The sequence below is a fragment of the Pipistrellus kuhlii genome, unplaced genomic scaffold, assembly GCF_014108245.1.
Source record: "Pipistrellus kuhlii isolate mPipKuh1 unplaced genomic scaffold, mPipKuh1.p scaffold_m20_p_3, whole genome shotgun sequence".
NCBI lineage: Eukaryota > Metazoa > Chordata > Mammalia > Chiroptera > Vespertilionidae > Pipistrellus > Pipistrellus kuhlii.
In genome coordinates this window covers 91,748,396-91,775,373 of record NW_023425529.1, presented here as the reverse complement: position 1 = coordinate 91,775,373, position 26,978 = coordinate 91,748,396, and the positions used below count along the sequence as shown (strand labels likewise).

Genomic DNA, 26,978 nt, shown 5'->3' with positions numbered 1-26,978 from the left:
ACTTATGTTCACTGGCTCTTCAAAACCTGCATCACAACGCTTCCACCAGCATCAAAATAATTAAAAACAGTTTTTGAAGGATCAAAGCCCAATTATAAACAGTGGGAAGCAGACTGGTGTGCTAGCCTCTTTTTTTGTAACTGACATTTCAATAGCCTGCTAAACCTACTAGCTGCACTGCCTTCTTTTCTATTCAAACCTGGAACAGCCTTAACAGAATCTGTTGGCCTATCACTCAAAAGAAGAGCTTTGTACCAAGTGAGCTGAATCAATTCATAGTGCTCTATTTGGCAGCGCGCATATGAAAACTAGAAAGATAGAGAGATTAACATGGCTCCTGTGCAAGGATGACATGAAAATTCAGCTAGGGCCAGTTTGCATTTCTTCTATGCTCAGTCCTTTTCCTATATCAAAGTGTTTGTGTTCATTTCATTGATTTAAAAGAGTTCTTTAGCCTTGTCGCGTGCTGTTCTCTGGGTAAAGCATGGACCTGAGCACTGAAGGTCACAGGTTCAATTCCTGCTCACTCCCATCTCCAGTGGGGACACGTGCTGGAAGCAACAATCTATGTGTCTCTTTCACATTGATGTTTCTCTCCCCTACACTCCCTTCTACTACCTCTGAAAAAGCAGTGGAAAAAATATACTCTGGTGGGGATTGACAAAAATAAAAAATAAAAAACAATAATAAAAGAGTTCTTTAGATATGAATAATTTTAATACTTTCTCTTTTAATATTGGGTATATATTTTCATTTGTTTGATTATTAGAAGTTTTACATTTTTATAAGCAAATCTGTTGATGTTTTATTTTGTGGTTTCTTCCATTATTTCCCTATCTTAAAATTATTATATTTCCTTTTCTATTAATATGTTTATTAACATATTTTTATTGATTTCTGAGATGAAGGGGGAGGGAGAGAGTGATAGAAACATCAATGATGAGAGAGTATCATTGACTGGCTGCTTCCTGCACACCCTGTACTGGGGATCAAGCCCACAACCTGGGCACATGCCCTGACAGGGAATTGAACCGTGACCGCCTGGTTCATAGATTGATGCTCAACCAGTGAGCTATGTCGGTTGGACACCATATCTCCTTTTTTGTTTGTTTGTTCTTTGTATATTGTAAGAGGTAACATATAATACCATTCCTCCACTAATTTGTAATACCTCCACCATCTTACATCAACTTCTCAGGCAAACATGCATTTGATTTCTATTCCTTTTATTTTTTATTCAATACCACTGTGTTTTAAGTGCTATACCTGCATAATAATTTTTTACTGGAATTTCACTGAACCTAGAGATTTATTTTTGTATAATTTATATCTCTTTAATATTGCTCTCTACAATAATAAAAACCTGGTCCATTTCTCTACTTACTTGGACCTTCTGCCTTTCAATAATATTTTATAATTAATCTAATAAAGTTCTTGCGCATTTTTATTTTAGTTTGAAGTATTTTATAGTTTGATTGTGATTTTGTTTGTTTGTTTTTTTACTCAAAAAAAAGGTATTAAGGATTTTTCTCATATAGAAAAACTTAAAAATAATCACTCTCCAAAGGTTGTCTTGGCCGGAAACATTTTTACCCTAAAAACAATTTTAGATAAAAGGGAGCTCCACTTATCTTTGCCAGTTATTTACTAACTTCTGTTACTATAAATGCATTTTTTTCCAGACCATTCTTTTCCATTTGTTTATTTGGCTAATGATGCATGTGGTAGGCAGTACTAACAGAGCTAGAGAACTCAATTGTCATTCATAACACCTGTAAGGGCTGAGTAAATCATAACACATTGTAAGGGCTCAGTAAATGTTTGCTGAATTTGTTGAATACAGGTGTGTTTTAAAAAAATATTTATAAAAATTAACATTATAAATTCATTTTATTAATGGAAGAGAAGGCACGACATCCTCCGAAAATAAGACCTACTTTCAGGTTTCCTTCTGAGTGAAATATAAGGCATCCCCAGAAAATAAGGCCCCCCTAAGCTCTGTCTCAGAATGCTATTGCTAAACATGAGAGATTTGGTCCACTGATTCTGAAAGAAATGGAGTCACAGGAAATTCAGGAATTGGATTGTTATGATGATGTTCCAGAAGATGATGACATAATTGTCATTGAATAAATGAGTAAATTCTTGGTACTGTAGGATTCACAGTTTGTCTGGTTTGTGTTGACAACTACCATACTACTGTACCATATACAGGTAATAAATTTCCTTTGAACAATAAATGTGTACCGTATTCTTCTTCATGGAAAAATAAGACATCCCCTGAAAATAAGACCTAGCGCATCTTTGGGAGCAAAAATTAATATAAGATACTGTCTTATTTTCGGGGAAACAGGGTACAACAAACACTAAAAATTTATATGGAACCAAAAAAGACCCCAAATAGCAACAGCAAATTTTTAAAGTTTTTTTCTTTTAACATATCTTTATTGTTGAAAGTATTTACAGATGTCCCCTCATTTTTCACCCCATTGACCCCTTCCTCTTCACACCACCCCCCCTCAGGCCTTCACCACACTATTGTATATATGGATTATGCATGTATGCATATAAGTTCCCCAGTTAATATCTCCTCATACTATCCCCTACCTCCACCTTCCCTCTGAGATTCCTCAGTCTGTTTCATGCTTCTATGTCTCTGGATCTACTTTGTTCATCGGTTTGTTTTGTTCATTAGATTCCACATATGAGATAATCTGATACTTGTTTTTCACTGACTGGCTTATTTTGCTTAGCAAAATACTCTCCAGGTCCCTCCATGCTGTCTCAAAGGATAAGAGATCCTTCTTTTTTTATAGCTGCATAGTATTTCATGGTATAAATGTACCACAATTTTTTCAGCCATTCACCTACTGGGTTGATTCCAGATGTTAGCTATTGAAAATTGTGCTGCTATGAACATAGGGGTGTATATATTTTTTCTGACTGGTATTTTGGGTTTCTTAGGATATATTCCTAGAAGTGAAATCACTTGGTCAAATGGAAGCTCCATTTTTAATTTTTAATTTTTCGGGTAAACTCCATACTGTTTTCCACAGTGGGCTTGTAATCTTGAGAAAGAAGAACAAAGTTGAAAGGATCACAATATCAGATATCAAGTTACTAGAGATCTGGTGCATGAAATTTGTGCACAGGGGAGGGTGGTGTGGATGTTCCTCAGTTCAGCCTGCACCCTCTCCAATCTGGGACATCCCTCTCACAATCCAGGACTGCTGGCTCCCAACTGCTCACCTGCCTGCCTCCCTGATTGCCCCAACTGCTTCTGCCTGCCAGCCTGATCACCCCCTAACCACTCCCCTGCCAGCCTGATTGATGCCTAACTGCTCCCCTGCCAGCCTGTTTGCCCCCCTACTGCTCTCCCCTGCAGGCCTGGGTCCCCCCCCCCCCCAACTGCCCTTCTCTGCAGGCCCAGTTGCCCCCAACTTCCCTCCTCTGCCAGCCTGGTCACCCCTAACTGCCCTACTCTGCAGGCTTGATTGAACCCAACTTCCTTCCCTTGCAGGCCTGATCCCTCCCAAGTGCCCTCCCCTGCTGGCCATCTTGTGTCTACATGGGGGCAACCATATTTGACCACATGGGGCAGCCATATTGTGTTGGAGTGATGGTCAATCTGCATATTACTTTTTTATTAGATAGGATAGAGGCCTGGTGCACAGGCCAGCTGGTTTGCCCTGAAGGGTGTCTCAGATCAGTGTGAGGGTTCTCTTGGGGCATGGGGCAGCCTGGGAAAGGGGCCTGTGATGGTTTGCAGGCCGCCCCCCCCCCCCCCCCCCCCTGTGACCCAAGCAGAGGCCTGGGATCTGGGATTTATTTATCTTCTAAAATTGAAACTTTTTAGCCTTGAGCAGAGCACTGGGCCAGCCAGGGTATGCAGGAAGCTTGGCTTCCTCCATTTCCAGAGAAACCTAAGCCTCTTGTTCTCTCCATGGCCGCAGCCATCTTGGTTGGGTTAATTTGCATATTTCCTCCTCATTGGCTGGTGGGCATGGCTTGTGGGTATAGCAGATGCACTGTCAATTTGCATATCATTCTTTCATTATATAGGATATTACAAAGCCATTGTTCTCAAAATAGCCTGTTACTGACACAAGAACAGGAATATAGACCAAGAAAAGAGAACCAACAAATTAACCCAAGCCATTATGCTCAATTAATATTTGACAAAGGAGGCAAGAGCATACAATGGAACAGAGACAGTTTCTTCAGTAAATGATGTTGGGAAAATTGGACAGGTACAGGCAAAAAAAATGAAACTAGACCACCAACTTACACCATAGACAAGAATAAGCTAAAAATTGATAAAAGACTTAAGTGTGAGTCTTGAAACTATAAAAATATTAGAAGAAACTATAGGCAGCAAAATTTCAGTCATTTCTGATAACACTATATTTGCCAATACAACTCCTAGGGCAAGGAAAACTAAGGAGAAAATAAACAAATGGGAATAAATCAAACCAAAAAACTTTTGCACAGCAAAAAAAAAAACCCATAAATCAAGTGAAAAGGCAGCCCACTGTATGGTAGAACATATTCTGCAATGATACATCTGATAAGGAGTTAATTTCCAAAATATATAAGGAACACAAAACACCTTAACAAAAGGCAGATAAACAAATTTTAAAAATGGACAAAAACCTAAATAGACACTTCTCCAAAGGGGACATACAATGACCGAGAGACATGAAAAAATGCTCAAAGTCATTCATCATCCAGAGATGCAAATTAAAATGACAATGAGGTATCACCTCACACCTATCAGAATGGCTACCATCAACAAATCAATAATTGACAAGCAGTGGTGAGGTTGTGGAAAAAAGGGAATCATAGGACACTGCTGGAGGGAATGCAGACTGGTGCAGCTACTGTAGAAAATAGTATGGAGTTTCTCCGAAAAATTAAAAATGGAACTGCCATTTGATCCAGTGATTCCACTTCTAGGAATATATCCTAAAAAAACAAACAAAAGAATATATGCACCCTTATGTTCATAGCAGCACAATTTACAATATCCGAGGTCTGGAAACAGCCCCAGTGCCCAGCAGTAGGTGAGTGGACGAAAAGCTGTGGTACATTTACACCAGGGAATACTACACAGCTGTAAAAAAGAAGGATCTCTTACCCTTTGAGACAGCATGGAGGGACTTGGAGAGTCTGATGCTAAGCAAAATAAGCCAGTCAGAGAAAGATAAGTATCACATAATCTCACTCATATGTGGAATCTAATGAACAAAACAAACTGATGAACAAAGAGATCCAGAGACATAGAAGCATGGAACAGACTGAGGAATCTTAGGTGGAAGGTGGGGGTGGTTGGGTGTGTGGAAGAGATTAACTGGGAAACACATGCATATGTGCATAGCCCATGGACACAGACAATAGTGTGGTGAAGCCCTTGTGGGGAGAGGATCAATGGGGAACAAAAGGGGGCATCTCTAATGCTTTCAACAATAAAGATAAATTTTTTAAAAATTTCAAGCTCAAAGGCCTTCATGGTACTTCAAATTATATACAGAAAAACACTGGAATTCTCAAGCCTTGAGGTGTTCATGAAAAATAACCTATATGTTTTCCAGAATACTGAGTTAAATTCAGAAACCATTTTATAGATATTTATTTTTTCACAGGAAGGGGAGACATAGGGAAGGAGAGGAGTCACCTATGATATAGCACAGACACAATGAATTCTCTCTAACAAGGAGCAAAGAGCCTGTTACCCTGTATATTCTTGTTTAAGTCAGATAATCATAGGTTTGGCCACTGCATAATCACCATGTAATTGACACAGACCACTCAACCGGTCCCTTTCCCCTGGATTCCAGTTAATTGCTGGAATTAAATAGACTGACTCTGGGGAAAATGGCTCCAACTTGGCTGTAAGTAGGTGCTTTCCGGGAATTAGCGCTCTGCCTCACTGAGCTGCCCAAGTGGAAACAAGCAGATTGCCCTTTAGGAGGCAAAGGTTCTCTCCACGTGGAAGAACAACAAAGGTAAAGGAGGTGTTTTATGCCCAGACTGCTACAAGAAATAATTAACTGATGGTGCTGTGTGTCTCCCTGCACAAACACCGGAATTTATTAAACCTTCACGCAGCTCAGGCACCTTCTATTAAGCTTAGACTCTGTGGCCAAAAGGACCATTCAATTAAATCAAAAGATCAAATATAACTAAGTAATATTGGTGTATTTCTATGTATTCTCTAAGTAATGACATCTGGTCCCATGACTTTAAGTACATACTACCTAAAAATTGATGATTCTAAAATGAATATTTAAGTTCTAACCACTCTTCTGGGAAGAAATTAGAATATCTAGTTGCCTGCATGCTGGCCTTTCATTACATTTTTTTTTAAACTGCATTTTTAGCATAAGTATCTTGGCCTCTTGAGTTTCTAGGAAAAGATAATCAAATCACTTCCTTGCAGCCTCTCAAAAAATTTATAACCGGAGCCTATGCTCAGTGCTTCTCTCACCTGGAGCTGAGTGTCCATTGTGTGCTCCTCCCCCCAGAAGACACTACTACTGCTACCCAGACACCCCACGGTGAGAAAAATGGCTATAGAGCAAATCACAAGGAAATCTCATTTTAAAATAGTACTTACGGTGCTAAAATGTAGCAGTGGGTGATAGTATTTGGCTATGATAACATCAATAGTTCTTTCATATAAACCCTGTCCTAAAAGGCCATCAAGCATAAAGGTCTCCCTTAGATGGCAGATGAATGACTGAGAACTGGTTTTGATGTTGGATTTCTATATATTAGAAGTTTTCTGTGTGGTTTTCTGGGTTGATGAGTATAAGGAGCATGCATTAGCTTAGGATTCTCCAGAGACAGAGAACCAATAAAATGTTTATGTAGCCGAAACCGGTTTGGCTCAATGGATAGAGCATTGGCTTGGGGACTGAGAGGTCCTGGGTTCGATTCCGGTCAAGGGCATGTACCTTGGTTGCGGGCATATCCCCGGTAGGGGGTGTGCAAGAGGCAGCTGATCGATGACTCTCTCTCATCGGTGTTTCTAGCTCTCTATCTCTCTCCCTTCCTCTCTGTACAAAATCAATAAAAATATATTTTAAAAAAATAAATAAAAATAAATGTTTATGTAGAGAGAGATTTATTTTAAGGAATTAGGGTTTAGGGATGATGATTAAGGGTATATTTTAAAGGAATTGTAGAGCTGGCAAGTCCAAGATTTGCAGAGCAGGCTTGCAGGCAGGAGACCCAGGGAAGACTTGATGTTGCAGCTGGAGTCCAAAGGCAGTCTGGAGGCAGAATTCCCTCTTCCCTGGGGGCCACAGTTTGTTTTCTCAAAAGTCTTCCAGCTGATTGGATGAGGCCCACCCACATTAACTCTATTGATTTAACCATTAATCACATTACAAAACAAAATACCTTCACAATATCTAGGCTGGTGTTTGACCAAGACTGGGTAGTATGGCCTAGGGTAATTAACACGTAAAGTGTCAACAGCAAGTTCCAGAATTTTCCAGAAGCTGAAAAGTCATCTCAGAAGATGGCATGACTGAACTGAGACCAGCTTTTTTGCTTCCCTGTGGCGTGCCTTTCCTTGCTCCTGGGCAGAGGATCTGGTTCCCAACCAGTGTCAGGCCCAGCCCCTGGGAAAGGTGAAGGCTCAAGGGCACGCCCATTGGCTCCTCTAGTCTAAAACCAACTATGGCCGGTTCCTCCTGCTCATGTAGGGAGGGGAAGAGGAGGAGAAAGATGCCTCTAAGTCACTATATAGGTGCTGATAAATTTCCCTAGGCATTCGGTGAGGGGAGGTGTCTGGTATTGGAGATCCCAACAGCTGTCACCTGGCCTAGTGGGATTTCCAGTCACTCGCTAACCACAGGAGCAATGCCATTGTCACTGCAGATGACCCAGCTCTTACACACTCTTTATGCTAGCACCAACACCACATAACTCATAGAGGAGTAGAGAACAATCAACAAAGCCTCTCAGTTTGCTGAACTGATTGAAAAGTGTTCTGAAGAGATCAGGGGGGGCAAGAAACTGGAAACTGACAACCTAAGTGTGAGCTGCGTTCTGCTGGTCTTTGTTCCCCTGCTAACCCAGACCCCTGGTGTCTACAGAGACCTCCAGCAGCTCTGGGATGCCAGGAGAGGTCAAGTCTCCCTCTATCTCTTCCTCTGCTCCTAGTCACAGTCCACTTCTAACTGACTCCCCATCCACCAGACACCAAGTTCACCACTTCCTGTGAGTTCCGGAGGCTTTGCCACTTTCAAGGCATAGAGCCTGCAGGTGTCCAAACCTCAGCATTTATGGAGATCTATGAAAGGTTTCTGAGCTCTTACCATCAGTTTTCCCTCTTCTATGGACCAGAGATTCATCCGTAAGTGTTGGCCATGAGACAAATCAGAAGACAACACTCTAAACTGTCCTTCCAATGCCTCAGATTTTTATACTGGACTGACCTGTGCATACTTGGCTCCTACTTCCCTGCAAGAAGCTCCTCCACCCCACCTCCTTCCTTTTGCTCTTCCCTGCCAGTTACCCAGCCATGCCCAGTCATATCCTGATGTTAGACCTCACTTAGGCTCAAGCTGGAAGCCCTGTCATTCTTGCAATGTACCGTATTCCTCTATCTTGTGTAAACATACACACATTAGTTACATTAAAAAATATGGAAATAATTTGAAATGTGGTTAGTTTGGTGTCATCACAATTCAATATGATTTTGTAGAATGAATGTACATCCCTGTTTATAAAAAGTGCTATACAAATGTTAATAATACTGAAACATAATCAGAAGCCAGCACATGGGACACTCAATTTGCTACTGATGGATGTACTTAGGGTTGTATCCTTCACAGTGTCACTGGCTTGTGCTGACTCCGTACACTCACACATCCCTTTTTTTCTGTGAAAAAGGGGGCCCTTTTTCTGAGAGTGGCTACAAGACATTTACTCTTTAGTTCATAGATTTGAGCTATAAGAGCAAAGCTCCCAATCTAATTAAATGCAATAAGACTACCACATAAGTACTTATAAAAGGAAGGTAGAGGTTCTCAGACCATAAAGTGTTAGAATCAAAGGGATCTTTAAAAATTTTGATGTGTGTATGTTTATACAAGGCACGACAGAGCTTCTAGCTGAGGCCTGAACTGTGTCCAATATCAGGGCCCTTGATCTTGGCTACACGGTTGAACCACTAGAAGTAGTTCGATCTCAGTTCACACCATTCACTGGAGTTCCTCTGTGTTGGTCCAGGAATCAGTATAACAGCTTGAAGACCAGTAACCTGGTCCAGTGTTTCTTAAGCCCATAACTTATAAGAATCACCAGGAGTGGGGGGGTAGAGATTTATAAAATAAGCTTCCCGGCTCAGTTGGTTGGAACATTGTTCTAGGTTGTGAGTTTTATTCCCAATGAGGGTACATACCTAGGTTTAGGGTTGGATGCATGGTTGGGGCACATGTGGGAAGCAATTAATCAATGTTTCTCTCTCACATTGATGTTTTGTGTTTTTTTTTTTCTATCTCTTCCCCTTCCTTTCTCTATATATAAAAAAAAAATAATAATTTAAAAAATAAACACTCAGGACTTACCACAGATTTATTTGTGTGTAGAGCTAAGGAATTTTAAAAGAACTCACAGGAGATTATGATCAGGCAGGCGTGGGAACCATCAGTTAACAGAGATGTTACAAGTCTTGCCCCAGCAAATACTGGACCTACCTATGCATACCTGGCTCCTCCTTACCTGCAAGGAAGCTCCTCCACCCCAAACAGCAAACAAGAAAACCAGAACTAGAGCTCAGGTCTACAGAGTCCCCATTCAACATTATTTATGAAGAAATTATTAACTATTAAAATTATTGATTATTAAAATCAAGTCTTTCAAGCTGGAAAGAAACATCTATTTTTGTTTTAGGTTTCATAAAAAATTTAAAGCATATTTTTTTCTATTTCATCAGGATCTCCTTACCTCTAGAAATAAACTCCAGCTGGAAAATGAAAATTTTTTCAGTAATTTATATGAAAAATTTTCTTTTTTGCAAGAATTAATCACTAAAATTAAGGGTGATGAGGGAAGGTTGTGGGATGTCCTTTTTAAATATTTTAGAAATATTCTTTCATTTCTCCAAGAGAATTGAGACATGGAGGCACCTACTATGTGCCAGTCACCGTGGCCATGTCTTTGAGAGACCCAAAGAAAAAGTATAAGTCCGGGCATCAAAGAGCATATTTCCTTAGTGAGGAAGAGACAAGTGACAGGAAGCAATCAGGGGCTGTAAGGCCAAGACAATGAACACCTTAACCCTTTGGAATGCCTCACAGAAGAAGCACGTTTCAAAAGGCCGAATCTGATGTTCTCAATCCCAGCCAGCCCTAGGAGCAGGAAAACTTTCACAATTTGTCTTTTCTTATAATCTTGTACTGTAATGTTTCTTCATGCTAATTAGTACTGGAGTATTTTTGTTGTTGTTTCTTTTCTCTTACTGGTGGGTATAGTTTTTTTTTTTTCTGATTTGTTTATTCAGAGTTTATCTTTTATACATGTTGTCCTTTTCTCCATCAAAAATGAAGTTTTTGGCATGCAATTGCAAAGCTCACAGGGATTCTATCAATTCTTGGTGCCTGAGTGATTCCAGGTAGCCTTGACGGTAATGATGTCACCCTGATACCTGAGCCTGGAATGGTTGTAGAATGTGCCCCCTCTGCTGGTTCTCTCTAAAACTGAAAATTGGGTTAAAGATGCATTGTATTCCCACAGACTCTTCTAGATCCAAGAATGTAATCTCTGCACAGTGGTAACAATTTTCTGGTTGAAAAGCTATTTGTTAAATATATATATATATAATGTCCATACTCATTAAAGTTGTGACAAATCCTGCTCACGTGGCTCTTGGGAGAGACTGGCACAGCAAAAAGAGAAATTCTGAATGTGTTTTTGTTTCCATGTTAGGCTTAGCAATGAGAAGATCGGGAGAACTTACTAGTAGGTCAATGTCCCCAGATGTTCCTGCTGGACTCACCCCTAAGGCATCTAGAAGAAGTGGTATTGCCAGAGTTAGCAAATAAAAATATCCAGTTAAATTTGCATTTCAGCTAAATAATACCTTTTTTTGTATAAGTATGTCCCATACAATATTTGAGACATATTAAAAAATTATTCATTATATAGCTGAAATGCAACTCTTATGGGAGCCCTGTACTTTACCTGGCAGCCCTTAGAGGGAGGAAAGAGAAACGAGGAAAGAGAGATGGGAAAGATCAGTCAAGAGTGTGAGAAGGCCCTTGGATGAATACTGCTCAAATGGGATAGTAGTTGGAAGCTGGTGCAGTCGAGCCACTACAACTGAGACAACAACCAGCCCCACTGAGACCCTGATTCCCAGGCTGTAATCCTGCAGGAGGCATCTTGTGCTTCAAAGCAATGGGTGGCTTTATTTCCCAAGGGTATACTCTGCAGCCACAATTAGATTACGAGATTGAGGTTGATCTTTATGGAAGAGACAGACCTTGTCTCTTAGGATATTCTCCCATTTCATAGCTCCTTTTCCCCACATAGCTCTTAGAACATCTCAATTCACCCTGGAAACACAGGATAAATATATATTTACTAGAAGTCCAGTGCACAAGATTTGTGCACTCAGAGGGTGAGTAGGGGGTGTCTCTCAGCCTGGCCTCGCTTGCAGTCCGGGAGATGTCCGACTGATGTCTTAGGCCTGCTCCCTGTCGGACATCCTGCGGAGGCAGGAGAGGCTTCTGCCACTGCTGCTGAGCTCACCAGCCATGACCCAGCTCAGGGCTTCTGGCTGAGTGGCATTCCCTCTGTGAGAGCACGCCGACCACCAGGGGGAAGCTTTTGCATTGAGCGTCTGCCCCCTGGTGGTCAGTGTGTGTCATAGTGACTGGTAGTTCCACTCTTTGGTCAATTTGCATATTAGCCTTTTATTATGTAGGATTATGGTATGGAGAATGGAGAATCCTATAAACTTCTCTCACTTAGACTATGACTATTTAACTTAGTGACTATCATTTGCCCTTCCCCTGGTTTCCTTTCAAAAGCACTTGACACAACAAATCAATGATATCTGAACTAACAGTTGCTTACAGACTAGACATGCTCAGGGGTGCTAAAGTATAAATGACAAAAGCAGCAAGCCACCTCATGACAAGTTGCTCAGTGACAGGAACCTAAAAATACAATAATTTGGTTCAAGGCTCATGTTGGAAGGGCTGCAATCCCACAACTTCAGAGTCAAGAGAGCTCTTGGGTTTTGCTAGAGAAACTCTCATCTTCTCCAAAACTTTGTTTCTATTATGCTACTGTCATTCTCAAGGACACCTAAGACCTAGGATAAGGCCCAGTTTCTGCACAGTTCCACTCTGACAGCTGGACCTCCTGCCCATCCCCAAGAGAGCTATCTGGCTATCTGGTCCCTTGTTCTCCCTGAAATGCCACCATTGTCATTCCTATCAGCTTTGTCTTTGTAGGAGCCAGTACCTTCTTCCTCCTCCTCTCTACTTCTTTAGGTTACCTAGCCTCAAACTCCATGTGCACTCAACCCACCTCAAGAAGCACCCATCACTCCATTGCACAAAGCTCCCCCCTTCCTCAGCATCTCTGGAACCCTGGTGTCTGCCCCCACCTAATGCTGGACCATGTTAGGCCTTTGACATGTCTTATGTTAATACTAGAGGCCCAGTGCATGAAAATTCGTGCACTCAGGTGGGGGGGGGGGTGTCCCTCAGCCTGGCCTGTGCTCTCTTGCAGTCTGGGAGCCCTCAAGGGATATATGACTGATGGCTCAGCCCCATTCCCCTTGGGAGTGCTCTCTCTGCAAGAGGCAACTGGCAATCAGGGGATAAGGCTGGCAGCAAGTGGCCGACCCTCCCTTCCCCCCGCCCCACAACCACCCTTCCACTGCCACTGCTGGTCACTGTCACCCCTCCCCCCATCCCCACCCCCTCCCTCTTTCCATGGGCATGTGCTACCTGCTCGCCAGCCCTGCCCCTCACTGACCAGTCGTTCCACTGTTAGGTTTATTTACATATTACGCTTTTATTATATAGGATTCTAATTGGGTGACATAGCTGAGATCCTTAACTGGGTTGAGAGTTCCTTCAGAAGAAAGACCTGCTACACACCTACGTAAGCTTCCAATACGTATTTCAGGGATAAATATTTGAGTGTCTGCTTTGGACCCCATGGCTGAGGAATGTCAGAGCTGATGGCCAGGAGAGTCACCTCCCTCACCAGGAGAGAAAATCCCTGAAAAGTTAACTGAGCAAATTTGTGTGAATAATATCCTGCATGCTGTGCGAGTCATTATATGTTACATTGTATCTAAAGAAGATTAATTAAGTGAGGAAAAATATAAGATTTAAAAAACATTAAAATAGCAAATTTAAAAACTTCAGAATCAAGTCAATTTTTTAAAATCACCTATTAAAAAATAAATAGTAATTTGCTCAAAAACAATCTTATTACCCAAAATGAGTCACGGAGAATGAACTCTGTGGTAAGCTAACATTTTTGGGAGTTGCATCCACATAAGGAGAAAACAGGTTCGTACTTGCCCCTGTGCTCTGGTGAGACCCTGTGGGCCTTTACCTGTTCCTAGAGCAGCGCCAGCTGCCTGGTTAAGAGGCCCAGGCAAGGCCATCACCAGGCACATGGGCTATGTCTGAAAGCAGGCTGTCCTCTGGGCAGGATGTTCCTGCCCCAGTCCCAGGATGTCTTCCATATGAGGCAATGAGGAAACAGTGCAGAAATGTGCAAGCTGCTTTGTTTTTGTTTTTTCATTCTGACTGCAACTCCTGACAGCGCTTGTCAGGGGAGAAATGCTGCCTAACCATAGCTAGGGCCAACAAGTGGACACAGGTGTGTGGAGACTGCCTGTTTGTGTGGGAGAGGAATCTAGGAGAGGAAGAAGACTGTGGGCAGAGGGATCTGCTGAGCCAGATGTGAGGCCGGAAGGAAACTGTCCTCTTCTCATTGTCACATAAACCCTCTTCCTTCTCAGTATCTAGCCTTCAAACTCCACATCCTAAGTATCTCCACATTCCCACCTATGAGGTGGCTGGTGGATGTTTCTTTACCTAGGACTCTGCAGCACAGAGCCTTTTTTTCAGCTCCTCTGATTTTCCTTCTGGTTTTCTCTTTCCTTCTTGTTGTAGAATTTTCAGTCAGTCGACTACCTGTAACTCTGGGCGATGTCCACTCTACATTTTAGTTGTATTCCATTGAAATTGTTGTGTGCTGCTGCGGTTAGGTGTCTACCCGAGCAGCCATCTTGGATCCTCCCAGCACAGAGCCTTTTAAGGCACCAACAGCATTAGACACCAGGCCCTGAATCAGTCCCTTCTTCTACCTCCCTCCCATATTTCATGGGAGGTACAAAGGGGAAGGGAAAAAATCTTCATAACTAATTCTAAGGAATAAAAGTCTTGCCATACCTCCCATCTTTCCTTCTAACTCTTAAAGCACTTAGAGCCTATAACATTTAGAGTTAATTCTTTTCTGTCTTAGATTACTTACTGTTTATTCATTAATTTTCTCCCTCCAATGGATCAAGTGTAACTTCCTTGAGATTAGAGAATGATACAATTTAGTACCATTTCTCCCCACCACTTCTTGTGTCTAGTACAGTTTCAAGCTCATTAAGTGAATTAATGTTAAGTGTATTAAAATGAGCCAAGAATATGACAGTCTGTCCCAAATACATAATATTTGTTGATCAGAACAGTTCTAGAAGAAGCTTTTGGCATAAACAGGTTTCTTTTGAAAGACAGGAAAACCCAACCTCATGCAGATGTCACCACTAGAGTATGAGGACTGAGGAGTGTCCTGGGTTTTATGGGCAGCTCCAGAGAGGTCATTAGAATTGGGTGGAGTTCGGTGTCCATTGCCTAGAACTGCTTGGTGATAGTCCCTGGAGCCAAAAAGAGGCGAGTCTGTGTGTTTCTGGGGAAATCCTGTTCAGAGTTCTATCCGGTGAGGACTACTCCAGTTGCCACATCACACAGGCCATTCCCTCAAGGAATAACGGGATGCAGTTACTCTGGAGCAGGATGACTGGTGACAGCAAAGCAATAACTCTGGAGTCCGGGTGGGTGTGGGGAGAGTGGCTCCATTTGTCCTTTTTGGTAAAGGTTGCATTCCAGGACGCCTGATGGCCTCAGAGGCTGCAGCATGTGCCACAGCAGCGATGGCCAGGACTGGCACCCTGCAGGACCTTAGAGGCACTGGAGAATCTGACAACCTTCTGCTTTGTCTGGTTTGGTCATAACCAACACTGTTCCAAACTTGACATCAACAAGAATAAAACTTCTCTAAGGGAAGTGGTCACAATCTTCTAATGTTTAGCCTATGCCTCACCACTGCATGAGCCTCACCTCTCCCCGCCAGATCAGTGTGAATGGGACTTGCTCTTAAGCTTGGACTGGACGTGGGCTCTGGTGCATTCTGCCAGCATCCTGCTTGTCTGTTCCACACCGGCCAAAACACAGGCGACACTGGGCCAGCTGAAGGTGAGCAGCAGCCTCTGCTGCCTGTAAAACCCTTCTCCCAGACTCCGGCAAACGGGCCGCATCAGTTTCACACAAGTCTACCTCTTCCCCTGATCTTCAAACCTTTCCTTGAAGAGCATTCTGCAAGGGGAAAAAGAGCAGACCTCTCCAGAAGTCGACTGCTACTTGAGTTTGGACAATTTAATTCCCTCCCACACACTCTAAAGCACATGTGTCAAACACAAGGCCCGCGGGCCAAATCCGTCCCGCCAGGCCTTGCAATGTGGCCTGCACCACACTGTCATCACTGCACTCCGCTGCGTTTCCATCACAATGACAGTTTATGACTGTTCAGTAAACCATTCGGCCCGCGATTTAGGCTGGGTTTTAGATTTTGGCCCCTTCTCTGATTGAGTTCGACACCCCTACAGTCTAAAGCAAGCATGTCAAACTCTCAGCCCACAATGAATATTTCTGCGGCCCAGCCAATATGTAAGAAATGTTTTAATAAAAATTTTGTAACAATTTTTACAATATCCTGTTATACATAATTATTAATAACGAACTACAACATTCACTAATGACTGATTACTATAATCGTGTTGTATTCATTTCCCTTATGTTCCTTACACAGAGGCCCCACCATTTCTCTCCACTAATACTAGCAGTGAATATTTCATCAGCCGACTGCCACACCATTAGTCTTGGACTGACTTGCTTGGTGTGCACAACAGGAAATATTTGCTTTCAGAGAACAAGAAAAATAGGCTTATTTGCATTATGCTTATTAATTTGTGTAGTTATTCGGTGTCAGGTAAGTTAATGTTCAAAGAAAAATATTTTTTAATAAAAAATGTTAATTTTTATTAAAATGTTCTATTATTTTATGGTAACAATTACTCATTTATTTCAGCCGTTTGTATTCAGCATGTCTATCGAAATAAACCTACGTTTCTATGAAAATTGAAGCTTTTGGTTTTTTTGCGGCTACATAAACTTACACAGTGTTTATTTGGCCCGTGTTAGCCTTTGAGCTTGACGTGCTTGCTCTAAAGAATCTGGGATAAGTATCTGTAACCAAGCATCACTCCCAGAACTCCCTGTCCCTTCCGATTTAGTTTAGGTAAGCAGTAACTCATTGATGTTGCTCTTCTGTGCTGGGGGTGGGGGATAGGCTTTAAAATCTGTCATGCTTGAAGTAGAAGAAGAAAGGAAAGGAGGGAAGAAAGGAGGGAGGCTGGAAGTGTGTGTGGTTCCCGGAGCGGAAGCGCTGGATCCCAGCAGGAGCGGGTGGGGATGCGCAGTTTACAGCTTCAGTTCTGCGCCCCAACGGCCTGGTCGCGTCCTCAGAACCTGTTGACTGCCTCACGTCTCCCATTCTCTCCCGCTCACCCAAATTGTTTCCAACTCCAAATTCCTATCTGGGTCCTGCAAAGTAATCCAGCTGCTTCCCAGAGGCTCTTGTGGTCCCCAAATCCCCTGGGACACGCACCTGTGCATGCGATCCGAGGGCAGCCTCTGTCTCTTGAGGCGCCTCAGAGACAGGTGTAGCCAGAAGGGCCACGTGCGCCGCGCTCAGGGTGTGTCGGTACCCGTTCCCTTCTTGGTCAGCAAGCTGCAGGCGCACTTCCAGGAGGCGGCGGACGTGGGTTTCCAAAGCCAGACGCGGGGCAGGCCAGGGCGGGGCGAGCGGCATTTAAGGCGCCGCCGCCTCCCCAGCCGGCGCTGCACCTGCCGCTCAGGTTTCTGCAGCGCCGCCGCCGCCGCCAGACCGACCCGCTTCGCCTCCAGCCCGCCAGCCGCGGCCGGGACTCCGCTGCATCATGGGCCAGGTGCGTGCATCCCCACGCCGGCCGGTGGAGAGTGCGGATATGGAGGCCGCCAGCATCTCTTGCTCTCTGGCCTCCGCGCCGCTCCTCTCCCCGCCGGGACCCAAGCCCCCAGTCCAAGCTGGAGCCACAGGGCGAAGACTCAGACCCAGACTCGGGAGGGGGCCGGCGTTTGAGGGCAGCTCCTGTTCCAAGGGTAGCACTTAGCTGGGCTTATGCGAATGCACGAATACGCGGTGCATAAGGCACCCCTGCCTGGGGCTGAGGTTCAGAAGCTCATTGGGCAGTACCCCCGCATGCCCCCACCAACCCAAGATAAACAGGGAGCAGTGAGCACCCTCCACCCAATAAATGGTGGGACAATGAGCTCCTCTACCCAAGAAATGGGAAACAAGGCCTAGAGAGACTCCCATGGCCCCTTGGAGAGGTGTTGTTTCTAGGTGGAAAATCACATCCCACCTTCCCCACCTCGCAGGAGGGGTTGCCCCAGCCTGCCCTCCACACAGGAGAGGGAAGAGAGGACTGGGGAGCTGCTGTGTGAAAGTGGGGAACCTCCCCACAATCCTCTCCTTCCTCTCCCCAGGAGAGGGGATGACAGCGGGGATGGTGGTCCCTGACCCCCAGGGGAAGTCAGAAAATCCACTTGGGGCTAATACTGTACCTCTGCTTCTCCTCCAGAAAACACCCCAAATTTACTCTGTGGAGCTCAATGGAGCCAAAGACATGAAGCAAACAGACAAGGGGGATGACAAGGATAAGTACAGGGGCCTGTGGAGTACCTGCTTGGAACTCAGAAAGAATCACCACAAAGAGCACGTGACAAAAGAAATTGATCTGGTCAGTGGAGTGGGCCCTGAGTGTGCCCTTCCCCTGGGGAGCTTGCGGGGACCTTGCCCCGATACCCTTTCTTTTCCAAAGGAAAAAGCGTTCTGAAGGGTTTAATTTCCTCATAAGATTTTTTCATTTTTTTAAAAAAAGTAGAAAGAGAAAGGTAGGATAATATCTGCCCAGGGGCCACGCCTCTGCAGAGTACCTGCATTCTGATTGCCGGCATTCCCAGGTGGGACTCAGGGAAGCCTCTGGGATTCCAGTCCCCACAGGCTGGGCCCACACTGCTCTCCTTTCAGTGAAATATAAGTAACCATTTGCCAGTTTCTAGCTTAGGGGTGTCGAACTCAATCAGAGGAGGGGCCAAAATCTAAAATCCAGCCTAAATCGCGGGCCGAATGGTTTACTGAACAGTCATAAACTGTCATTGTGATGGAAACGCAGCGGAGTGCAGTGATGACAGCGCGGTGCGGGCCACATTGCAAGGCCTGGCGGGACGGATTTGGCCCGCGGGCCTTGTGTTTGACACATGTGTTAGTTGATAAAGTGAAACCATTTGAGATTTACTGGGTTTGGGCATATATGCTCCATGAGAAGGCGATAAGACTGTTGGGCTTGGTGTCAGATGACTTTACACCCCATTGAAGTTCTACATGTAACGGAACAACTACCCAGCTTTGCTGTATTTGCATGTGTCTGTGATGGGGAAAGTGAGAGTACTAAATTTGCATGGGTCTGTGATGGGGGGAAAGAATAAGTAATTTGTAATTAAAGTGCTTTATGGAAGCTCAATATTATTACAATTGAAGAAGGACTTTGGCCACCGTAGAAAAGGACAGCCTCAGAACTGAAATAAGACATTTGTCTCAGGACCATCAAAGGGGAAGCTTCTACACTCAAGTTCATTGCAGACTTTAAAGTTCTATGATTGAGCAGACAGAAGTGGTACACGTTCATGGGGGGCTAGAGAGCCAGTGATTAAATATTCAGGAATTTGACAAGCTGACCAACATCTGGGCATTGCATTAGTAGCTCGAAATTTGGCTGTGGTGAGACATGATCAGGTGCTATACATCAGGGCTTTCTGTTTCCCCCAGAGAGCTTGTGAAACTTTGAGCAGCATACTAGGCATTTGTCTGTATATACCCTGATAAATATTTAAGAACATAGCCCTGAAATTGTACTGACATAAACTCAAACCCCACTTTGACTGAAACTCAGTTTCCTATTTTGAAAAGAAAAATGAAAAATTATGTCTACTTCATAAGCTTATTAAGAGTTTAGTGAAATACAGCAGGAGGAAGACTGAGAACAGCACCAGACAACAGACAGTCATTCTTATTGCCTATGTTTTTCTAGCATTCAGGATTGAAAACTTTATAATCTTCCTTGAAATTTCTGTGTATACATGAAAATATATCCATTCTGTCATTTGCCTATTTATTAGGATGAGAATCTCTCTTCTTGAGCAGTTTGCGAAGATGTGTAATACTGAAAAATAATTTCCATGGGATTAGCCAATGTTCTCCTGAATCCCAAGAATCCTGTAATTTGGACAACGTGCATGGATGCTCTTGCACCCAGGCCTGTCCAGCAAATCAGAGTCTTGACAAGAGCCAAAGCATTCTTGGCTTTTGAATAAACCCAAACCCAGCCCCGGGTACTGCCCTGTGCTATTCCAGTTCTGGCCAGCAGAGGTGCCCAGTCCCAGCCTTTCTGCATTCTCTTCTCCAGAACCAAGGCCAAAGGGAGGAGGAGGACGGGTGCTCTGCCTTCCAGTGCAGACTGTTAAAAACCAGTCCATCTATGCAAACAGTGACTCTACCCATCTATTCCCTGTTCCTTGTACCTGCCCAGAACTTAGCACACAGTGCATAGAACTGTATCTTAACCCTTTGAACCCTTGGCAATGTCATCTTCAATTGACATAAAGGAATGAGCAAAGCAAATTCTGGATGAGAAAAAAAAATTGTAAAGTCTTAATCTCTTAACATGGCGATTTTTGCATGCACTTAAGAAAAGAGATAGTTCTGGCCCCAATCACAAGTCTGAGGGAAGCTGCTGGTGAGTAGAAGTCTTTAAAAGATAGTTATTGGCCCACAATGTCAATGATTCCCAGGTTGAGAAATGCTGCTTGAGTCTAACAATCCTGTGCAAAAAGTAATGCACCATAATGGCATTATATGACAGGTTTTTAAAGTTCAGGGTTTCTGTAACCAGGGACCTACCTGAGTCTCAAGTACTTGAACAGGAAAGTCATGCTTCCCTCTCCCAAAGACTACCTTCCCAGCAAGGGCTGCATGGGTCCCAAGTTGTCAGGGCATGTGAAATGGGGCTGCTTGGTATTGCTGGTCACCCTTCATTGGTCGCACATTCGTGTCTGAGTTAGCATCTGGACACCAGGTAGGTTCAGACTTGCATGTGCTGGAACTTAGACTGAGGTGGAATGCATTGCGTTGTTCATAAAAACAATGTGGTAAATAGCAAGTTAAGTCTAAACTCTTCCCTAGGTGGCCAGAAAGACCCCTGAATCGGGACAAGCCTCTCCTGCAGCAGGACCCTCCCATCCCTCTCTGCAATGGCCACCTGGTACCCAGGCTCTGTCTCTTACTCCCACACTTTCTGGCCCCTCTCCTAGCTCCCATGGTAGAGTTTCCAGCTTGAGTCTTTTGGAGTTATCTAATTCACTCTGTTCTTCTTTTCATGAACTTCAGGATGACCACAAGCTCAGCAATAAGGAATTGGAAAATAAATATCATACAAATATTGTTACGGTAAGTCATGAGAGAATTCAAATCAGGAGTAGCAGCCCTTCATAAAGAAAAAGGGTGTGTGGAAAGGTGACGGCACCATTAGGATGAGTGACTTATGGCATAAATGTTGAGATGCCATGTGAGTGACAGAGGGGAGCTGACATCAGGAGCTAGTGTTCTGAACCAAGGCCTTGATCAAGCTCCTTGGCTGAGCTGTGTGCCGACTCTACAGTTCTTTTGACTGTGACTACAGAAAGCTAGGGTCTCCCCACAAAGGTTCAGAGGCTTGCTCATTGTCATGGTCAGTTTGTTTTAATCCTGGCATACAGGAAGTTTGATGGCCTTATCAAAGAAGGGGAGACCCAGAGTTACGAAGCCAGGGTCTGGGGTGACAGCCTTAGACCTGTTTGTCCTCCTCCTTCTCTTCTGAGGACTGAGTGGTCCCTGGTGCCTCCCAGCTCTCCCATCACAGAGGCACTGCTTCCTTATGAATTCACATTCAACTCATATTTCAAAAGCTTTGGTGGCTTGATATCAGGAGATTTGGCTACATCTGTTTAAGTCAACAAAAATCCCCACGGTGTGTGATGCCCTGGGCTAGCAGTGAGAGGAGCAGAGAGGAACAGGCACCCTGTCATATGGAGTTATCAGCTCAGAGGGGGAGCCAGGTGTACAGGAAATCATCATATCCTCCACTCTGTCCACTTAGAGGGCAACCAGGAGGGCTACACCACATCCTGAGAGATTTTTTTAGTTCTGACCAGTGGAAGTGTTTGTTTGAATTAGGATGTAGGATGATGGCTTGCATTTAAGTTGCCAGAGTACCCAAGGAGCAGGAGGACAGAGTGCATGGAATTGATGACAGGGAGGTAAAGTAGAAAATCAGGTGGGGGAGAGGTAATTTTGGTGAAACTGTCCAGCACTTTCATATTAAACTAAAGCAGTGGTTGGCAAACTGCTGCTCACAAGCCACATGCGGCTCTTTGGCCCCTTGAGTGTGCTCTTCCACAAAACACCTCAGCCTGGGCGAGTTTATTTTGAAGAAGTGGCGTTAGAAGAAGTTTAAGTTTAAAAAATTTGGCTCTCAAAAGAAATTTCAGTCATTGTACTGTTGATATTTGGCTCTGTTGACTGAGTTTGCCAACCACTGAACTAAGGAATAAAGACTATATTAGTTGTATAAAGAAAATAATTTCTAAATAAGGAAACAACTTGGTAAGATTGATTTTCAAAAGGCAATTCTGGGAGAAGACAAATATATATATTAGAGGCCCAATGCATGAAATTCATGCATGGGAGGGGGTCCGCACAGCCCAGCCTGAAATTCCACATCTGTAAGATGAGGATAATAGTTTCTTCTTCAGAGGCTTATTTTGAAGAATAAAATGAGTAAATATATGGAAGATACTGCCTGGCTGGCATTAAGCATTCCCTTTAAAACAAGGAAACAACTTGGTAAGATTAGTTTTCAAAAGGCAATTCTGGGAGAAGCAAGGTGGGGAGTGGAGGAGTGGGGGTGAGGCATCACCCACTTTTCCCAGGCCTTCCCTGAGCACGGTAACCCCTCTCCACAGCCTACTGAAGTATAATATCCAACCCAAGGCAGAAGGAATGTCTAATTCTGTTTGAGGTTTTTTGTTTCCTTGTTTGTTTGTTTTTGTTTTCATTTTAATTTTTTTCAAATACAGTTGACATTCAGTATTATATTAGTTTCAGGTGCACAGCATAGTGACTAGACATTAAATAACTTACAAAGTGATTTCCCCCAGCACCGTCTAGTACCAACCTGGCACAATACATAGTTATTACAAAATTGTTAAATACAGTCTCTGTTATACTTTACCTCCATGTGACTATTTTGAAACTGCCAATTTGTACTTCATAATTCTATTTATTTTGTTCAACATTTTCAGGGTCTCTCCAGCACCCAAGCTGCTGAGCTCCTGGCTCGAGATGGGCCCAACGCCCTCTCCCCTCCCCAGGAAACTCCGGAGATCATTAAGTTCCTGAAGCAGATGGTGGGAGGCTTCTCCATCCTCCTGTGGGTGGGGGCCATTCTGTGCTGGATCGCGTACGGGATTCAGTTCTCTAACGATAAGTCATCATCCCTGGACAATGTAAGGCACTGGGGTCTCCTGCCTGGTTTTACTGAATCAGTAACAGGGGAAAACAGATTAATAAAGTGAGACCTTTCGGGGGCGGAGCCCTGGGTGGAATCAGGAGTCTTCCGCTGACCAATCCCTGCATGGGATTGGCAAAATCAGTCATTTCCCAGCTGTACAACAGAAATTACATCTGACTACCTGATGTTTCAGATGCAGTATGACCATGAATTTTAAAAAGAGAGAAACATTGTAAGTTCCTAAGAGGGGAAAAAAATGTATATGCACGTGAAGTATTTGTGGTTTCTCTCTCCTAAAAGCTAATTCTCTCCTTTAAAAATGTTTAAAAAATATTTTTATTGATTTCAGAGAGGAAGGGAGAAAGAGAGATAGAAACATCAATGATGAGAGACAGACATCATCAACTGCCTTCTGCATTCTCCCTGCTGGAAACCCTGGCATGTGGTTCATAGGTCGATGCTCAACCACTGAGCAACACTGGCCGGGTTAATTCATTCCTTTTAATGTAGAGAACATGTGTGCCTACTAACAACTGAGCAACAAAACCCCACTGGCCAATATGAGGCTGAGAGAAAGAAGCCAGTTGCAAAGGGCCACATACCATATGATTCCATTGGTACAAAATGCCCAGAACAGGCACATCCTGAAGACGAAGCAGATCACTGGCTGCTAGGGCTAGGGGCAGGAGCAAGGATATTGCCATTGGGCACAAGAGGTTTTACTGGGAGTACAGAAATGCTCTATAACTCAATTGTGGCAATTGTTGCAACTTTAATAAGTTGCAACAACTCTGTACATGTTTTAAAAGTCATTGAATTTTAGACTTAAAATGGATCTGTTTTGTGGCCTGTAAATTACACCAGGACACAACTGCCATCCATCTGGCCTTCCCGTGAAGAGCTCTAGCCCTAGGAACTAGCCTGTGTTACTGCATTGCCCTGTGACTGGTGCTTCTGACCAATGCCTCTCCTCCTGACCCAGGTGTACTTGGGCACCGTGCTTGCCCTGGTTGTCATATTAACAGGAATCTTTGCTTACTACCAAGAAGCCAAGAGCACCAACATCATGGCCAGCTTCAGTAAGATGATTCCACAGGTGAGTAGCAGCTGTCCCCCTTCCATTTCTGCATGACTTCAGGTGAGGAGAATGAGGCCTTAAAGGCACAGGGTCTGTGGTCAGGCTCAGGCTCACCCTATTCTGTCTGAGAAGTCTTGGGCAAGTGACCTAATCTCTATGAACCCCCATGTCCTCACCGAGATAATCAGTGAGGTCAGAGACAGGAAAATGCTCAGTCACAAATAGAGTAAGATGGAAACATTAGTTATTGTACAGTATCTTCTATTATTGGAAGTGTTGGTGAACTGTTGAGACAAAAGTCATTTAGGTGATCTGGTAGCCAAGGACATCAACCCCTGATTTTTTATTTGTGACCATCTTGGCTGCCATTGCTGAGCTTCCCTGCATTTTGCACTCAATGTGGGGCATCCACTGCTCCTCTGTCCCTACAAGGGTCCCTGGTAGATGTCCTCTAGGGAGATTGTGCACACTGTTAGCACGGTGGGAAAACCACTGTCCTTGGGCCCTAGAGTGGCCAGCAAGAGGGGACTCGGGATCTTTTGTGCTAATGGTGAAGGAGATTCACTTCCTCCTGTATTAAAGGTTTTCTAAGTTGAACAAGATTATGAAGCCCTTTGACTCAACCTTTAGATTCTCCCCTGATGTAGAAGCCAGGAGTACTCATTCCTTTACGTCAGACCCAGGGCTGTCCTTTTGCTATATCTGCCCACAATATAGCAAAGTGACCGGACATTTTCTGTGTCCAAAAATGTCTCTAAGAGCTCCCCCTCAAGAAAAAAAAAAGTTATTAGGGTCTTCAGGCCCAATACAAAGTCTTTTGTTTCATCTTTTGCCATTTTGAGTTTTGCTGTCTGAGTTTTGGTAAGTGATGAATGGAGAAGCATCAGCATCATTCCTCAATCTAAGGCACCTGCCTCATTTGCTTTTGTAGCAAGCCCTTGTCATTCGAGATTCAGAGAAGAAGATAATTCCTGCAGAGCAGCTGGTGGTGGGAGACATAGTGGAGATTAAAGGAGGAGATCAGATCCCTGCAGACATCAGGCTGCTGTTTGCCCAGGGGTGCAAGGTAAGTGTCACAGGTGCCCAAGGATCAGGCTGCTAACTGGCTGGCATTCTGTGGTCCTTCCAGTTCTTGGTGTAACTAAAGCAGAGGGACACATCTTGGATTTTTTGTTGTTTCCTTTTTGTGTGTCTGTTAATCCTCACCCGAGGATATTTTTCCCATTGATTCTCAGAGAGAGGAAGGGAGGGAGAGAAAGATCAATGTAAGAGAGACACATCAATTGGTTGCCTTCCACACATGCCCCAACCAGGGCCAGGGATCAAATCTGCAACCCAGGTAAGTGCTCTTGACTGGAATCGAACCCACAAACCTCTGGTGCATGGGCTGATGCTCTAACCACTGAGAAACAACAGATCAGGGCTCATCTTGAACTTCTCTGCAATTTCTTCTAGGTCGACAACTCATCTCTCACTGGGGAGTCTGAGCCCCAGCCCCGCTCCTGTGAGTTCACCCATGACAACCCCCTGGAGACAAAGAACATTGGCTTCTATTCAACAACCTGTCTGGAAGGTAAGTCTTGCCAGGTCTCGGGAACCCCCCACATCACTGGGCCCCTTTGGGCTCTGTGTTTGTATCTCTTTTCATCTCTTGTACAAAGCTTGTCCAAGAGAAAATGTGGAATTGCAGGGCCTAGAAAACTGATGTTGGCCTTTGTAATGTCATGCGCTAATTGATCACATTAGCCATCAGATGAGGAGGCTGTGGTCCTCTCCCAGCTGAGGACTCATGAAATAAAATATCCATTTCACCTGTAGGCACAGCGACTGGCATGGTCATCAACACGGGTGACCGCACCATCATTGGACATATCGCCTCACTGGCTTCAGGAGTTGGGAATGAGAAGACACCCATTGCCACCGAGATCGAGCACTTTGTTCACATTGTGGCAGGAGTGGCCATCTCCATCGGTGTCCTTTTCTTCATCATTGCGGTATCCATGAAGTACCGTGTTCTGGATTCCATCATCTTCCTCATTGGCATCATTGTGGCCAATGTACCTGAGGGGCTCCTGGCCACTGTCACTGTGAGTCCATGCTGCTAAGTGGCCTGTCCCTTGACCCGTTAATACATGCCGCCCTAGTATGCTGGGGTAGCTCCCACTCCTCCAGCTCAGAGCAATGCTCCCTCCCGGTCAGAGATAACTAGGAGAGATTCTGAATTGGATGTTTCTTAGAGGGACAGAGAAATTATGAGGTTGTTCATATTTGAATGCACTGTCCTTGAAAACTTTGTATTTTCATTTAGAAGATCTATCTGTTAATCACATATGTAACTTTGCTCCTTAAGATCTAGATAAGGTTTGAACCATAATTCTCAGATTCTTGAGCAGCCAGATGTCTTTCTCACAATTTCCTTAGCAGTTTCTACAGCTGAGGAACTTAGGCAATTTGTTTACCTAAATTCTCTTCCCTTAGACACACAAACACCTTTTTTTCTGCAGAGAAATACAGCCCTTTCCTGGACCTTCCTCCAAACTCAGCTTTGGGTCTCCCTTGGCAGGGCCCATCCAATTAATCCTCAAACAATGCCCCCTCAAGTCTCTGTTATGGAGGCCCTGGGGGTAGGGGAGAGGGACTCGTGGTTCCAGGTAACATGTAAAGGTTCCTCAGATCATTGGCCTGCTGTTGTCCTCAGCAAATATGGACAGAAGTTTCTGAACTCCATGTACCTTCTGACTCCAGCAGGTAGTAATTTGAAGAAATTGAGCCCAAAGTACCCTTTGATATCTCGGGGCTTAAAAGAGAGAGCTAAGAACTTTTAAAATCTGGACTTCTTAAAATGAAATACAAACACTTGATTCATCAAAGCAA

General features: G+C 43.9%; 1 protein-coding gene and 1 non-coding gene across 9 annotated transcripts in view; both read left to right on the top strand.

The window, feature by feature from the left end:
- The first annotated feature begins 278 nt into the window (after positions 1-278).
- Positions 279-383, top strand: LOC118731013. Its single transcript, XR_004991721.1, has one exon. It is a non-coding gene; the product is annotated as a U6 spliceosomal RNA (small nuclear RNA).
- A 16,890-nt stretch (positions 384-17,273) lies between these two features.
- ATP12A (ATPase H+/K+ transporting non-gastric alpha2 subunit) overlaps positions 17,274-26,978 on the top strand; it is a 28,262-nt gene continuing 18,557 nt past the window's right edge. For 7 of the 8 annotated variants that reach the window (XR_004990983.1, XR_004990984.1, XR_004990986.1 and 4 more), the window contains exons 1-8: positions 17,274-17,326; positions 18,002-18,160; positions 20,866-20,925; positions 22,818-23,021; positions 24,009-24,122; positions 25,036-25,170; positions 25,560-25,677; positions 25,923-26,191. Coding sequence is in view for 4 of the 8 variants with exons in the window: in XM_036455587.1 (XP_036311480.1) it covers positions 17,318-17,326; positions 18,002-18,160; positions 20,866-20,925; positions 22,818-23,021; positions 24,009-24,122; positions 25,036-25,170; positions 25,560-25,677; positions 25,923-26,191 (1,068 nt within the window). In the remaining 4 variants the exon portion in view is untranslated. The remainder of the gene's footprint in view (positions 17,327-18,001; positions 18,161-20,865; positions 20,926-22,817; positions 23,022-24,008; positions 24,123-25,035; positions 25,171-25,559; positions 25,678-25,922; positions 26,192-26,978) is intronic. The other variant, XM_036455590.1, reaches the window with a different exon arrangement.